Below are 15,061 nucleotides of genomic sequence, written 5' to 3'. Positions count from 1 at the left end.
CCTTGTACGACACCAGCAGGAAATCCTAAATATCCTGTACAGCGGTAACTGCAAAGAACTTTGGATGAAACTCTTGGAAAAGAGATCACCATGCCCTATCTAAGATCCTAGTTTAGTCCTATGCTGACACCCTCTAGGTCACATTAAACACAGCATGCTTGAAAGACGCCATCAAAACATGACATGTCAACAGAGACAAGGATCATGAAGAAGACCTCTTAACTTCTGGTTGGGAAACATGCTCTTTATGTGGTTTTCCTGTAAAGGCTCTCCCACTTCCTGAACACCATCATCGTTGGCCACTTGATGGCCAAGGTGTGAGGACCAGCACTAGAGATACACATCAATGAGTACATTTCAGTGAGCAAGCATGCCAAGCAAGGTTCAAATGTGATCATCTCCACGCTAGATCACATTTAGATGCCAAAAACTACAGACAAAGAGTTTTCTGCTACTTTGTAGACTTCAGAAAGGCCTTCGACTCTGTACCACATGCCCATTTCACCACTTTGAGCTCCTTGCATTGCACATGATGTCATTTGCGTACCTATACGAGAGTCACAAGCACAATATGCACCACGTATGAGAAGGTGAACACATCACCGTATGAGTGAAGCATGGATGATTTTGTCTCTTGCCCTTTTCAGGCTCCACATTCACCAATTGGACTCTTTTGTGGACACCTTGGAATGACAGCAATCCGTGTACACTAGCTCAGCATCTCATTCCCATCCTGCCCTATGTTGACAATGTAATATTGATCTCAAACACAACAGAGGGACTACAGAGATATCTGTTTTGTGACAGCCAAAGCATGAAGGTCAACTTTGATAAAAAAAAGTTTATGGTCTTCAACATAAAGGAAGCTCAACTTCGGCATGAGTCATTCATACTTGCAAGAGAGCTAGTTGAAATTGTTAGGTCCTATGTTTACATGGGTTGAATGTTCACACAACTAATGAAATTGACAAAATATGCCCGCTTGACCAAAAGACATGCATCCAGAGCAAGGTTGGAGCAAGTGTTTCCAGGCCCAGTCCAGCATGTGAACATGAAACCGCTCGTTTTAATTATGTAGTCGGACCCCCATCCCTTAGGGGAGATGAGCAATGGACATGTCATGAGAATGAGATATCTAGTGACCCGTGCGTGGCTCGATTGCTCATTGTGGTCGGCTCAATAAACAATAGAGTCCTCCACGGTAATCTTTGTCCACCATCGTTGGTCTAGGCCATGCTTGTGTGCAAGGTCCTCACTACGAACTCCGCAAACATGATATATGTGGAGTGCACCGGAAGTGACTGTTATGTGCATGTGCCAGATGCATCAACCAAGTGGGATCCAAAGAGCCAGAAGTGTATCTTCCTAGGAACCTACATGTGGCACCTACAAGCGGTTCACAGGCACATAAAATGTAGGTAAGTTCAGTCCAGTTGGATGTGTAATCTTGTTAAGATGCCCAGTAGTATGTCCCCCAACCACTTGAAGATGGCAAGCCTTCTTAGACGTGACAAGACTTCCAATCATTTTCCAGACTGTATCCTAACCTAAGACTGGATATTCGATAGTTGAAACTGAGAAATCTCGTACTCTTTGATCTGCCATTTTAAACGGGCAAAGTAATCCTCTATCTGGATCATATGACTTAAAGTGTGCTTTGCCGTCACACACACTCTTCAGTCTCAGGCGTTAGCACTCCCAAGCATTTTGAATCTTATAAACATGCAACGCATTAATGTCAGCGTACTGCACAAGGGAGGAGTACTAAATAAAAGGTTGAAGGACAAAATCATTGCTTGTCTGCCAATAATGAAACTTGGGGAAAGCGTATTATAAAGCTTCCAGCACATAATGACAGAACTTCCAGGGATTTGGGTCCTATTGAATCAACGGGACGTTCCAAAATTACTAAGAGGAGTGTGCACAAAAATTTGAAGCATCATATCAGTTTAACGATAAAATTTAGACACAGTCTAATCTCTCATGCATCTACCATGGAAGCCTCGGTTAGTCGCTATGCATTAGCCCGCTTAGCTTCAAACTGTTTTGAAAGGAGGAGGAAGGACAGCCAACATGTAAAAGTGAGGAAATGAATATAGTTCTCATACACGAATTGTATTTACCATGTCTAGTGTAGTCTAGAAGGAGTCACAACCCCACGCCACACGTGTCCTATGGAGGGGCACACCACCCTCCACCCGCGCGCGTGCACACACATCCACAAGCTAGGACTCCAAGCCCAGGCTCCAAGATTTGAACCTGTGACTAGAAGTGCATTGAACACCATCCATATTACCAGAAGGGAACCAAGACATAAGAGTGACTATGTGTTGCCATGACATAGATACAAGAATTAGATTAAATATATTGTTGTTAGCTTAATGAGTACATGAATAATATCCTTAAGAACATGATAGCATGGGATTTGATGTGGCCCCTCAAATCCATCGACTCATAGTGAGGACATGCATTTAAAAAAATGACAAGTTAGTGGTAGAAATGTATAGAGAGCAAATATATCGATTGAAATAATGAATGCCAAACTTTGTATCATGTGTTATATATCTAATGTATACATATTATAATATTGTGTGCATGTATGTGTGTTTGTACGTGTGCGTGTGCATGTGTATGTGTGTGTGTGCATGTGTGTTTGTGTGCATGCACATGTGTGCATGTGTATGTGTGTGTGTGCATGTGTGTTTATGTGCATGCACATGTGTGTGCATGTGTGTGTGTGCGGGCGCGCGTGCACAAATATTTCAAGACAAACACAATCCATTTCAATCCTTTCAAGATGAGACGCCACAGGACAAAATTTAGAAGAAGGTTCCATATATTAAAAATCCAATTCGCTATACAAAATTAGGACATGATGTTGAAGGAGCTCCACTCACCTGCATCCATCCACAAGAAAAGGCATGTTAGAATGGTGGCAGCGGCTCTCAAAGGGCCACACATGTGGTAGGTTTAAGGGTCATAAACCGCGGACTAGCAAGGAGTCGTGGGATCAACACATGGCAGAGGTACCCAGATTAGAGGTCGCCAAGAATGTGTAGTAGGACTACTGAGTTATGAGGATGGGTATTGACGTAGATCATACTACCTCCTTATATAAACCCAAGCCCTTGTAAGCCGCGACTGAGTTGTTCGGAATTCAACCGACTCGTGGAAAGCTTATGCCCATTTATTTACATAAACCACCATACTTAACCCTTTAACCAATGCTCTATAAGGTCCACAAAAGGCATTTTATATGCCTTATGGTGCCCATTCAGAGTTTTTAAAAAATAGCGTCCATATTTTGCCCGTTCTTATTGTCCAACCATGTTTTTATTGCTTATATATCATGTTCACGCACGACAATGTCATCACACTCATGTTCACGCAACACATTTTGCATTTTCTTGCTTTATAGGTTAGGTTGAATTGCTAGTGATGCATAAGGCCAAAATATCCAAAGTTATAATGAGTGGCCTCTTGTTAATAAATAATGCTTCTTGCTAAGGTTAAGCATACCATGTATAAGCTTGCGACCAAATGTTCCATCTATCCAATTTCACATCCATTATTTTTATGTATGATAACATCATCATGAGCATGTGTGTGTGTGTGTGGTAATGTGTGTGTGTAGAGTGTGTGTGTGTGTGTGTGTGTGTGTGTGTGTGTGTGTGTGTGTGTGTATGTGTGTGTGTGTGTGTGTGTGTGTGTGTGTGAAGTATAGTCTATCATAATGTCCTATGTTCAGTTCTTTTTGCCTTTGCTACATTGGTCCTCCAGAGATATTTCAGCCTTTATCTCTCAAGCTATGGAGCTGTTATGGAGGACAAAAACAGCTGTCAAAGCATTGAGACTGATGAAGATGGAAATGGTGTGCTCTCCAAGGATGCATGGTGGACTGAATGTTCTCAATATAAGATATCATGTACTAGCAAGGAAGGTTACTATGCTCCATACTTTCTTCCGTCGACAATAGCCATGGACTTGTATGATAACATCCATGTGTGGCAATTGCAACCCTCTGCCACATGCTCTCATCCTGTTCCTCTGCCTGTTTTGACCTCCATCAAAGCCTACAGGCTTCTTCAGCCAGCTCCATGGATTCAGGAATATGCTAATACTCTGTGGCATATCAGGAAGCCCCTCTCATGGTGGCGGAAGAATCTCCGCATCTTATGGAAGTGTAAAATGCCTTTGAAACAGAGACTTTTTCTTTGGAGATGCATGACGGGCACATTGTCAGTGGGAATCACACTTGCCAAATGTCACATTGCACCATCCACATGTTTACGATGTCAAGCTCCTTCAGAGACTGTCCCTCATTTGCTTTGCCACTGCCCGGGTTCTAGGAACCTCCTTGGGAGAATTTCAGATCATCTTCGGCTCCGTTTCCCGAGTCACAGATTTGGGAAACATTGTTGGTTATTTGGCAGATTTATGCGGTCTTTGTCTCAATACTCACTATTTCTCTCATGGGTGAGATATTGGGATCTTTGGACAATCTGGAGTGAGCTTAATTGGGCATAGATGGGTCGGCAGATTCATAGCTCATATGAATCTTTCCGAGCCTCATTGCGGCAATCCTTATATGATGCCTGCCATGAGGGTGATATACATGCTTCTTGCATAGAGCTTTTCTTTTTATGTTTCTGATCTCTGGGATACTCTCCAATTTGGAGACTTCCCATCTTGTAAATTTATGAGAATATAAATATAATGCACTGGATTTACCCAAAAAAAAAAAAGTGTGTGTGTGTGTGAGAGAGAGAGAGGAGGTGTGTGTGTGGTGTGAGAGAGAGAGGACCTGCAGCCCTTGCTCTAGCCCTCTCATCAGCCCCCTAGCCCCCCCAAACCAGCCCGTTTGCTTCAGCTACCTACTGCGCCACATCAGAGCTCAAAAAACGGTGTTTTGGAGCATTAACTGTGGAGATATCGAGCTCCACTCGTGATATGCTAGGGTGACCGTTGTGCATTTATGTCATCGACTTGTTAGCTGCAGATGCAGTTGGTATACCGCCCATGAATAATAGCTGGATGACAGCTATCCCTATGTACTCTAGTTCGTGGCTCAGTTAGTATGCCACCTTAGTTAGCTGAGTTTGGTTTGAGACCCACATATAGCGTTCTTCTATTTCTTTGTACTAGAGTTCTTTTGGCTTTCACAACTAAGAAGAGGAAAATTGTTTTCAGCCTCCACCTTTGTGTGTATTCCCCCATTGTGTATGTGAGAAAGCCGCAAGTGGGACTCCTTCCTTCTCTCCCACTATCTTCATATGGTATCAGAGCCTGGTTCATGGTAAGGAGCTCAAGAAAGCAAACCAAGTTTGCGGTGTCCTGGTAAGAGGACCAGTGTTGCTTTCCTTTTTCGAGTTTGGGAGCAAATCTCTGCAGGGAGCACAACCGAAAAGTGCAAGAGTGCATTAGATTGAGATGCCCTTCACGGTGTGGCGAGAGGGCAGTATATGCTACGGGACGTGGCTAAGCCCTTGGTGACTTTATTTTTCTGATTCGAGGCCATTTCGGAGCCAGTTTTAGAGGCAGAAATTCTCCGCAAGCACTGAGAAAAAGGCCCTGTTTTTGCTATGCGACCACAGCTCTACAGGTCGGTGAAAAGTTGCTGCGGAAATTGCATCGTATGCCTATGCGCAAAGATAGTGGGAGTTACTGAATCATCCTTATTGCCTGTTGATGCAAAATCCTCACTAGGAAGTGACTGTGTGGTCAAATACCACTTTCGTCAGTTTTGCAGATTTGCCCTTGTGAGGCAGAAGCTGTGTTTTTTGCAATGACAGAATATTTTGCAGTGTTCTGTAATGGCGTCTGATTCTGTTTCACAGATTGTCACTGAAAAGCTTGACAAAAACAACTTCCAAGCATGGAAGTTTAGAATGACAAATTTTCTTATGGGAAAAGGCTATTGGGAGTTCATTACAGGAAATGAAGAAGAACCAGTTCTTCCTAATGTTCCCAATCAACAAAAAATGCAGGCATTTAAAGGATGGCGTGAGAGAGCCAGAAAAGTTATGTACTAGCTATCTATCAGTATTTCAAATTCTATGATTGTGCATATTCAAGATGCAAGTATGCCAAAGGAGGCATGGGATACTTTAGCAAAAATGTACAACAAAAATATGCAAGCCAGGAAAATGCAGCTCAAGCAGGAGTTGCACAATGTGCAGAGAGAAAATATGAGCATCAATGACTACCACATGAAGTTGAAGAAAATTGCAGATGCACTTGCTTCCATTGGGTCGCCAGTGGAAGATGATGATTTAGTTTCTGTGACCTTGAATGGTCTAGGAAAGGATTATGCACAGTTCCGGACATCCATTTTCGTCCGTGAAAAATTTCCTGATTTTGAGGAGTTGTTTGCTCTTCTAATTTCTGAAGAGCAGAGAAATGGTGGTGCATCTTCTTCATGAGGAACTTCAAAAGAAACTGTCTTCTAGTCAAATGCTGGAAGAGGTAGAGCAGGCCGTGGTGGTAGAAATCAGAATATGCAGCAAACTCAAGAAAACCAATCCTATGGAGGAGGACGTGGTAACTCTAGAGGCAGGGGGAGCCAAAGAGGTCGTGGTGGATGGCAGAGAGGCCAAAATGCAAACAGCAATGTTGAATGCTACTACTGTGGTAAAATGGGTCATATGGCTAAAGACTGCTATAAAAAGCAGAATGACATCATGGATGGAAAATTGCAGCAAGGGAATTATGCATCTTCTAGTAGATAGGGTGATGACAGAAATGAGCATCTGTTTATGGTGTGGCACATGACCAATTCTGTGACAAGTGCAGAAGAAAGCAATGATGTGTGGTATGTTGACTCAGGTGTGTCAAACCACATGACAGGTCATGCAGAATGGATGCAGGATGCAAGGAAAATGGAAAGACCAGGATTTGTGGAGACTGGTGATGATACTGCACATCCTATTGTGCAGATTTGTAAAATTCCTTTGTTTATGTAGGATGGGAAAAAGAAATACCTGTCTGATGTATTTCATGTCCCAAATATCACCAAGAACCTGGTTTCTGTTGGTCAAATGGTTGAGCAGGGCTTGCAGGTTAGATTTAATCCTCATGGATGCTTTGTTGAGGATATGAAAAATAACGGTCACTTGATACCAAAAGGAAAGAAGAAGGGTAGGATGTTTACGTTGGATGCGGGCATGCTTGAATTGAGTGCAACAATGTTTGCACATGGGACCGGTGTAGTTGCAGATATTGATATCTAGCATAAACGCATTGGTCATGTTAATGTACAATGACTTAAATCAATGCAGGCCCAAAATATTATTGCAGGATTGCCTAAATTCAAGGTTGCAGAAATGCATAAGGTATGTGAAGCCTGTCAATTTGGAAAACAGGCAAGGAAACCATTTCCTAGACATGTTCAAGAGAGTAAGAAGCCATTGGAATTAATCCACTCTGATGTGTGGACTACTAAAGCTAAATCTATTGGAGGCTGTCATTATTTTGTCACTTTTATTGATGACTACAATAGAAAAGTTTGAGTGTATTTTATGAAAAAGAAAAGTGAAGTGTTTGGGCATTTCAAAGCTTTTGAAGCTATGGTTGAAAAAGAAACAGGCCTGCAAATAAAATGCCTAAGGTTAGATGGAGGGGGAGAGTACCTCTCAAATGAGTTTGCAAGGTTCCTGCAGGAGCATGGCATAAAGCAGCAATATTCATGCAGTCATACCCCACAGCAATATGGACTTGCAGAAAGGAAAAACAGGCATATTGGAGAGGTATCTCAGGCCATGCTAAATGAAAAAGACCTACCATATTATTATTGGGCTAAAGCAATTGCTACAGCAGTTTACATAATGAACAGGAAAACCACTACAGCAATACATGGCATGATGCCAGAGGAGATGTATACTGGTAGGAAACTAGATATTTCTCAATTGAAAATTTTTTGTTGCATTGCCTATGTTCATGTGCCAGATGAATTGAGGTCCAAGTTGGATCCAAAAGCTTAGAAATGCATCTTTATTGGTTATTCTCTACAGCAGAAAGGGTATAGATGCTATAACCCTTTACAGTGAGGAGAGATGTTGTTTCTGATGAGGATGAGCAGCTGGTATAAACCAGTAAATGTGATTGATGATGTAGATGCACAAAATGGTAATGCTGCACACAATTCACAGCAGCAATCACAAAATATTAGTGGACCTACAGTGTCCTCTAGCAGTAGTTCACATACTTCGCCATGGACAGGCAGATTGAGATCAGGAGAATCTCCTTAAAGCCATGCAGATAGTGGTATGCAGGTATCATGAAAAGGAAAAGAGAAGGTAGATCAGCCCATGTTTGATGTGAATGCAGGTCACTCTTATGTGGATGGTGAATCCAGTGGCTCAAAACAAAGCATTGATGATGAGTTGGGTATTCCTTCTGTTGTTACACCTGGAGTAAGGAAGACCAGGGATGTTTTGAGAGCACCTAGAATTGAGCCTATTTCGCACAGATCTACCAGAGCTAGGTATCCTGTGGATAGGCTGAAATATGATGGATTTACATCCATTCACTATGCCCATATGGTCAAAGTGATACAGGAACCATAACCCACTTCTTTTGAGCAAGCCATGGGAAAAGAAAAATGGGAGAAAGCCATGGATGAAAAAATGGATGCCTTGGAAGCAAATTCTACATGGGAATGGGTGCCTTTGCCTAAAGACAAGAATGCAATTGGTTGTAAGTGGGTTTATCAGGTGAAGCACAATGCAGATGGTTCTGTGAACAGATACAAGGCAACATTAGTTGTCAAGGGGTATGCACAGACATATGGCATTGATTATGAAGAAACATTCAGTCCGGTTGCAAGGATGGCAACTGTAAGAGTAGTCATTGCTATGGCTGCATCAAAGGGATGGTCTTTACATCAGATGGATGTAAAGAATGCCTTCTTGCATGGTGATTTGCAAGAAGAGGTCTTTATGGAGCAGCCACCAGGTTATGTTCATGTTGTTCATCCTGAGTTTGTTTGCAGGTTGAAGAAAGCCTTGTATGGCTTGAAGCAAGCACCTAGAGCATGGTCTGACAAGATAGGACAGTATCTTGTCACTATTGGCTTTCAGATTTCCAAGGCAGATTACTCACTTTATGTGAGAAAAACAGAGAAAGGTATTATGCTGCTTGTCATTTATTTGATGATTTGATCATCACAGGTGATAAATGCTATTGAAGCAGAAGTTTGAGAGGAAGGATTTGGGAGAGCTGCATTATTTCTTGGGCATTGAGGTGATTAGATCACCAAGTGGGATACGGCTCTTGCAGACGCAGTATGGATTGGACATGCTATCCAAATATGGGATGACAGGCTGTAAGCCTATTTCAGTTCCTTTGGAGTAGAATGTGAAGCTGAGCGCAGATGCAAGTGAGCTTCTGGAAGACCCTACTATGTACATATGCATAGTAGGAAGTTTGATTAATATGACTATTACCAGGCCAGATTTGAGCTATGCTATTGGATTGGTAAGTCAGTTTATGCAGGCTCTAAGGAAACCACATTTGGATGCGGCTAGACGCATACTCATGTATGTGTAGTCCACATTGCAGTATGGACTATTTTATGAGACTGGGGTTCAGATATAGTTGCATGGATACACTGATGCTGATTGGGCTGGTAGTATTTCTGATAGACGATCTACCAGTGGATATGTGTTCTCTTTTGGGAGTGCTGCAGTCACTTGGAGTAGCAAGAAACAGCATACAGTTGCCTTATCGAGCACAGAGACTGAGTACAGGGGTGCAGCAATGGCTGCATGTGAGGTAGCTTGGTTGCATAAGCTACTTTATGATATGCATCAGTCTACAGATGGGTCAGTTGTCATTTATTATGACAACATGAGCAATATACATTTGGCAAATAACCCAGTCTATCATGCTAGAACAAAGCACATTGAGGTGCATTATCACTATGTGCAGGAGAAGGTTTTACTAGGTCTTATTGATCTAGTTTATGTCAGCATAGAGGATCAGGTAGCTGACATATTCACGAAGGCATTGGGCGCAGAGAAGCTATGCAAGTTCAGAGACTTGCTTGGTGTGCAGGAATTGGGATTGAGCTCGAGGGGGAGTGTTGAGATATCGAGCTCCACTCGTGATATGCCAGGGTGACCGTTGTGCATTTATGTCACCGACTTGTTAGCTGCAGATGTGGTTGGTACACCGCCCATGAATAATAGCTGAATAACAACTATCTTTATGTACTCTAGTTCGTGGCTCAGTTAGTATGCCACCTTAGTTAGTTGAGTTTGGTTTGAGACCCACATATAGGGTTCTTCTATTTCTTTGTACTAGAGTTCTTTTAGCTTTCACAACTAAGAAGAGGAAAACTGTTTTCAGCCTCCACCTTTGTGTGTATTCCCCCATTGTGTATGTGAGAAAGCCACAAGTGAGACTCCTTCCTTCTCTCCCACTATCTTCACATTAACTACCTGTCGTACAGCCCGCCATAATTTCGTATAGTTTTTTGTATAGGTGTACGGACCTATATGGCTTGTCTCGCCCTACTCAGGCTGCTGCTTTCAGTTGATTCCCTGCTCTTGGGTCGTTTTTAATGCAGGGTTTTGCTCATGGACTGCATCTATACACTTATTTTGAGGGCTCTCTATTCCCCCTTCTTTCATCTTGGGTTTCTGGGTCCTGTGTACTCTTTTCATTGCTAGAATCTCCCCTCTTTTTTTGAAAAATAGTTCATCTGGGAACTTTTACTAGTTTTTTTATCTTTTTCTTCTACATAACTTGTCTTTTCTTTTCTCTAAATCCCTACATCTCTCTTTCCCCTTCTTCTCCTTGCAAATACACTATTTTCTTCTTCTCTGTGGGCTGTTTTTTCTTTTTGGGACTGTTTTTTCTCTATTATCACATTACAGGTACCTCCTTTTTGGGTTCAATCCTCTTCCGAAGACATGGTTGAATACTCTTATGAAAAAACTTTTTAAAAGGATCGATCACTTCAATGCAAAAGCAAAAGCAGGCTGAGGGTCAACATGACCCAGTGCATGATTCTGTTGAAGCACAACTAGTTTATGATGTCATGCATGAAGGATTTACAGACACAAGGAAAGAGTGGAAAGACTCTGTTCCCTCAGTCGGTCTCATGGTTGAAGTGGATGAAATTGTGGATCCAGTTAGAAATGCAATTATTTTATTTTTCCCAGGTCGGATGCCACCTGCTGTAGAGGTAGGCAACTAGTTGACCTGCACACTGGCTGGCTCATTTGTTCGGAAGGTACACTATGCAACTAGAGGTTTTTTTGAGGTCATTATGGTAGATGAGATTCACAGGCAAATGCTTTTGGAACATTCACCCCTTTTTTTTGGTGAGCAAATGTTGCACGTTTTGCCATGGTCTCCCACAAGGGATTTTTAGCCTTTGATCCGACACCGATGTCCGGTCTGGGTTGAAGTTGTAGACTTCCCGCAATGCATGGCTTCACTCTTGCCTAAAATTGCAGCGACTTTAGGCAAAGTGGTTTGCCCACCACGGCCTAATGGCAACTCAAATCGATTTTGCATTCTCTGGGATACTGACAATCCCACACCAGAGTCTTATTTAGTCATGGTGAACAATGTTGACATAGGAAGTGCTTTTTATAAATTGAAATGGGGATTATTTGCAGGGGCTTGCTGTAAAAAATTTGGGCACATGGCTTTGCAGTGTCCAATGAGTTAGCATAAAATGCCTCCTGCCACTTTGCCTGTTCAGATGCCCACTAAGGATGCTCCTGCCTCTATTGGGAATAAAAATAGAGGTAATAGACAGTTTTTTGTGAATCAAGATAAAGGCAAAACTCCAGTGGTTTCAAATGGGACTGCTTCTTGCCCTTTGCTTCCTGCTATTCAACCCTCAGCAAAAGGACTGAAAGCTCCAATTGATGGATGGCAAAGTCTAAGAAAAGTTATTTCTGCTCGACGACCTCCACCCTCTTGCACTTGGAATGGTGCATCTTCTAGTGGAAACTCTCCAGAGGTCAATTCAGGAATTGGGATCACATGGGCTGCAGTGACAGCTAGTAGAACCCTCTTCCGTGAAGAAGAGGTTGCTGCTTTGCTGTCCGCTCCTTAGGCAGATGTTTCTTCTTAGGGAAGAGGCCCTGACCCTGAGGTAGAAATGCAGAGTTGACATCCTAAACATTGCTATTGTACATAGTTGTTTTCTCCTATAAATATCTATAAATATGTCTGCTCATGTCAAATGCTTTACACTTAATGTTCAGGGGATGTGTGACAGTAGGAAATGGAAATCTATGTGGCTGTATATCAATAGATTTCAGCCTGACATAGTGGCATTACAAGAACACAATCAACGTGTCTATGCAGGAAAGACAGGTCATTACTGTGGATATGATACCTTCTATGCTACTAGGGAGCACTCTTTCTGTAGTCTTTTTGATCAAGCATGAGCTTCAGTCAGTTATTGCTTTAAATGACAATCAAGGCAGATGGATTATTCTTCAATGCATCATTCAAGGCGAAGTTTTTGAATTTGCTTCTATCTATGCACCTCAATCTTCTCAGGATAGAACTGCAATTTGGGATGCCGTGCAATGATATCCAGGGATTTCAATAATCCTCCGCAACAGGGTGACAATACATTAGAAAATAATCATATGTTAAGCCCTGAAAGGCATGCATGGTCTCAATTACTGATGCATCTTCATTTGGTTGATCTTTGGAAGGAATTGTAGCCTTTGTCACTAGGATACACTTTCCAACAGAATGCCCTTTCTTCTTATCAGGCACGTCTGGATTGCTAGTATAGTGTAGCTCCACAACAAAATGATGATTTTACATGCAAAATGTGGATTGACTATGCCTTTGTGCATTCAGATCATGCACCTTTATGGTTGAGGTAATCTTTTTATGATATGCCAGATGATAGACTGCCTCAAAGGCGACATCTGATTGTGAACAATAGCTATTTGCAACATGTTTTCAAGGCCATGGTTACTGAAGCATCTCACTCTCTATCTTCTCAGAGCCACTTTGATATTGATAATGCATGGGATTCTTTTGTTTCCAAAATGCAAGTTGTAATTAGAGGTTATGGCAAGTCTTACATGGAGACTTTGAGGGAAACTGTTGCTCAGGCCAAATTGGCTTGTCAAGACCTCACTGAACTCATCATCTTCATCCATTGTCCTTGCATGAGCAAACAACACTATACCAAGCTAGACATTGTCTTCAAATCAATGATCATAGGAAACTGGCTAAATGGGAGACTAGAGCAAGACAAGAGCTTTTACAGATAAAGACTGCTCTTCCAAACAATTTTTTAAAAGCTTGCATTAGAAGAGATTAAAAACAAACATTTGCAAGGTGCTTCTACCTTATGGTTCATGGACTACATCATGGTCACAACTTGCTTCTATTTGTGTACATCATTTCTCTCAGCAGTTTAGTTCTGTAGATCCTCCCTCGCAACAGGTTTTGTCTACAAGAAATTTACTTTTATAGCATGTTTCTCCTATTATTTCCACTACTCAAGCTTTGGAATTAGAGGAACCCTTTACTGAGAGGGAATTGTCAGATGCAATCAAATACTATGGTAGATGGAAATCTCTAGGATGGGATGATTTTATAGTTGAATTTTTTCTAGAATATTGGCCTCTTTTGAAGCATACATTGCTGCATATGGTGAACTCTGCTTGGCAAAATCAGAAAATGCTAGACACATGGAAGAGAGGTCTTGTTAAACTCCTTCCAAAAAAGCAAATTTGTGAATCTTTGGCTGATTGGAATCACACTTATGCCAGTCATTTACAAAGTTACTACCAAAATGATTGTCGATTGGCTAAAAGGTTATTTACATGATGGGTTGCATCCTGCGCAATATGGTTTTCTTCCTCGTAGGCATGTCATAGATAACATTGCTAATGCTTATGTTGGAATCGAATATGCCAAATATATGCAGCAAGATGTTTTGCTATTGCAAGTTGATATTGCCAAAGCTTTTGATACTGTAAAGTGGGACTTTATTTCATCCACTATGCAGGCCTTGGGATTTGGCATAGAAATGCAGTGAGTTATCAATTGGCTATATCAAGATAGTAAAGATGCCTGCATACTTTCAGGGGATATTTCTACAACCTGGACTCTTGGTTGTTCTGTTTGGCAAGGATGTCCCCTCAGTGCTTTACTTTTTGCCATAGCCACTCATCCAATGCTTCATTATATGGACCACCTCTTGGACACTGACATGTTGCACGGATTGGAAATTCCTGGCAGCCGTAGCATGATTGCTCAAGCATATGCTAATGATTCTTTCTTTACCCCAAAAAATACTCGAAGCGATTTCTCCATGATTACGTAGGCTCTTTCTACATATGGTTTGGCTACTGGTCTTCGTGTCAATTTTCAGAAATCAAAATTATTGTCGTTGCATGCTAAAGATTGGCGTAGTCTTTTATGGCTTGGGAAATTGTTCTAACTTCTCAATTGATTCGACATCTTGGCTATCTGCTAGGTTGGGGGCTCACTCGTTCTCAACAAATTGATTGGGTATGTATCCAAAATTGAGGATTCAAATTTCTGGATCCAATATTGCCTAGGCCCTAGACTCAAACCCTCTAGGCCTCCACCAATGCAAGTGCTATCGAGCCCTCTGGTTTCCTACCTCACCATAATCAAGCTGTGGGCACTGGGGCTTTCGTGATTATGGTTGACGTAGCATTTCCTTCCCCTTAAGAATGGTTTACATCGTCGAATACAAAATTGGGAAATCTCTTTTGGAGATTGCTTACCCTTTCCCATGTTGAACTCTCTTCAGGTCTATCTGTCCACTTAACCAAACATTCTTTCCATATTGTATGTCGCATTGTTTTTTCTTGTCTATCTAAAATTTTTTCTAGTTCATGTGGTAAAGTAGCAGGTTCAATGAGTTCAACGAGGGCTTCATTTCCAATGAGATCATCATCATCTCCTAACATTCTTTTTAGCCTACTCACATGAAAGATTGGATGTACTCTACATCCATATGGTAAGGCTAATTTGTAAGCAAGTTCTTCGATTCTCTAAAATTCTTTCTAGTTCATGTGGTAAAGTACCAGGTTCA

The 15,061-nt window shown here is 41.7% G+C and overlaps 1 protein-coding gene across 1 annotated transcript in view; it reads right to left on the bottom strand.

The window, feature by feature from the left end:
- The window catches only part of LOC147886682 (neurochondrin family protein), a 195,434-nt gene extending 193,083 nt beyond the window's left edge, over nucleotides 1-2,351 (bottom strand). The window contains exons 1-2 of the mRNA XM_087395959.1: nucleotides 2,297-2,351; nucleotides 1,994-2,041 (exon numbers count right to left, since the gene is read on the bottom strand). Coding sequence (XP_087252085.1) covers nucleotides 1,994-1,996 — 3 coding nt within the window. The 5' untranslated portion in view covers nucleotides 1,997-2,041; nucleotides 2,297-2,351. The remainder of the gene's footprint in view (nucleotides 1-1,993; nucleotides 2,042-2,296) is intronic.
- Between the last annotated feature and the right edge of the window lie 12,710 nt (nucleotides 2,352-15,061).

This window comes from Dipteris shenzhenensis, chromosome 24 (genome assembly GCF_047967505.1).
Source record: "Dipteris shenzhenensis isolate YYH24624 ecotype China chromosome 24, Dip_SZ_1.0, whole genome shotgun sequence".
In the NCBI taxonomy this organism is placed as follows: Eukaryota; Viridiplantae; Streptophyta; class Polypodiopsida; order Gleicheniales; family Dipteridaceae; genus Dipteris; species Dipteris shenzhenensis.
The sequence above is the reverse complement of the archived record's forward strand: the minus strand, read 5'-3'. Positions and strand labels throughout refer to the sequence as shown.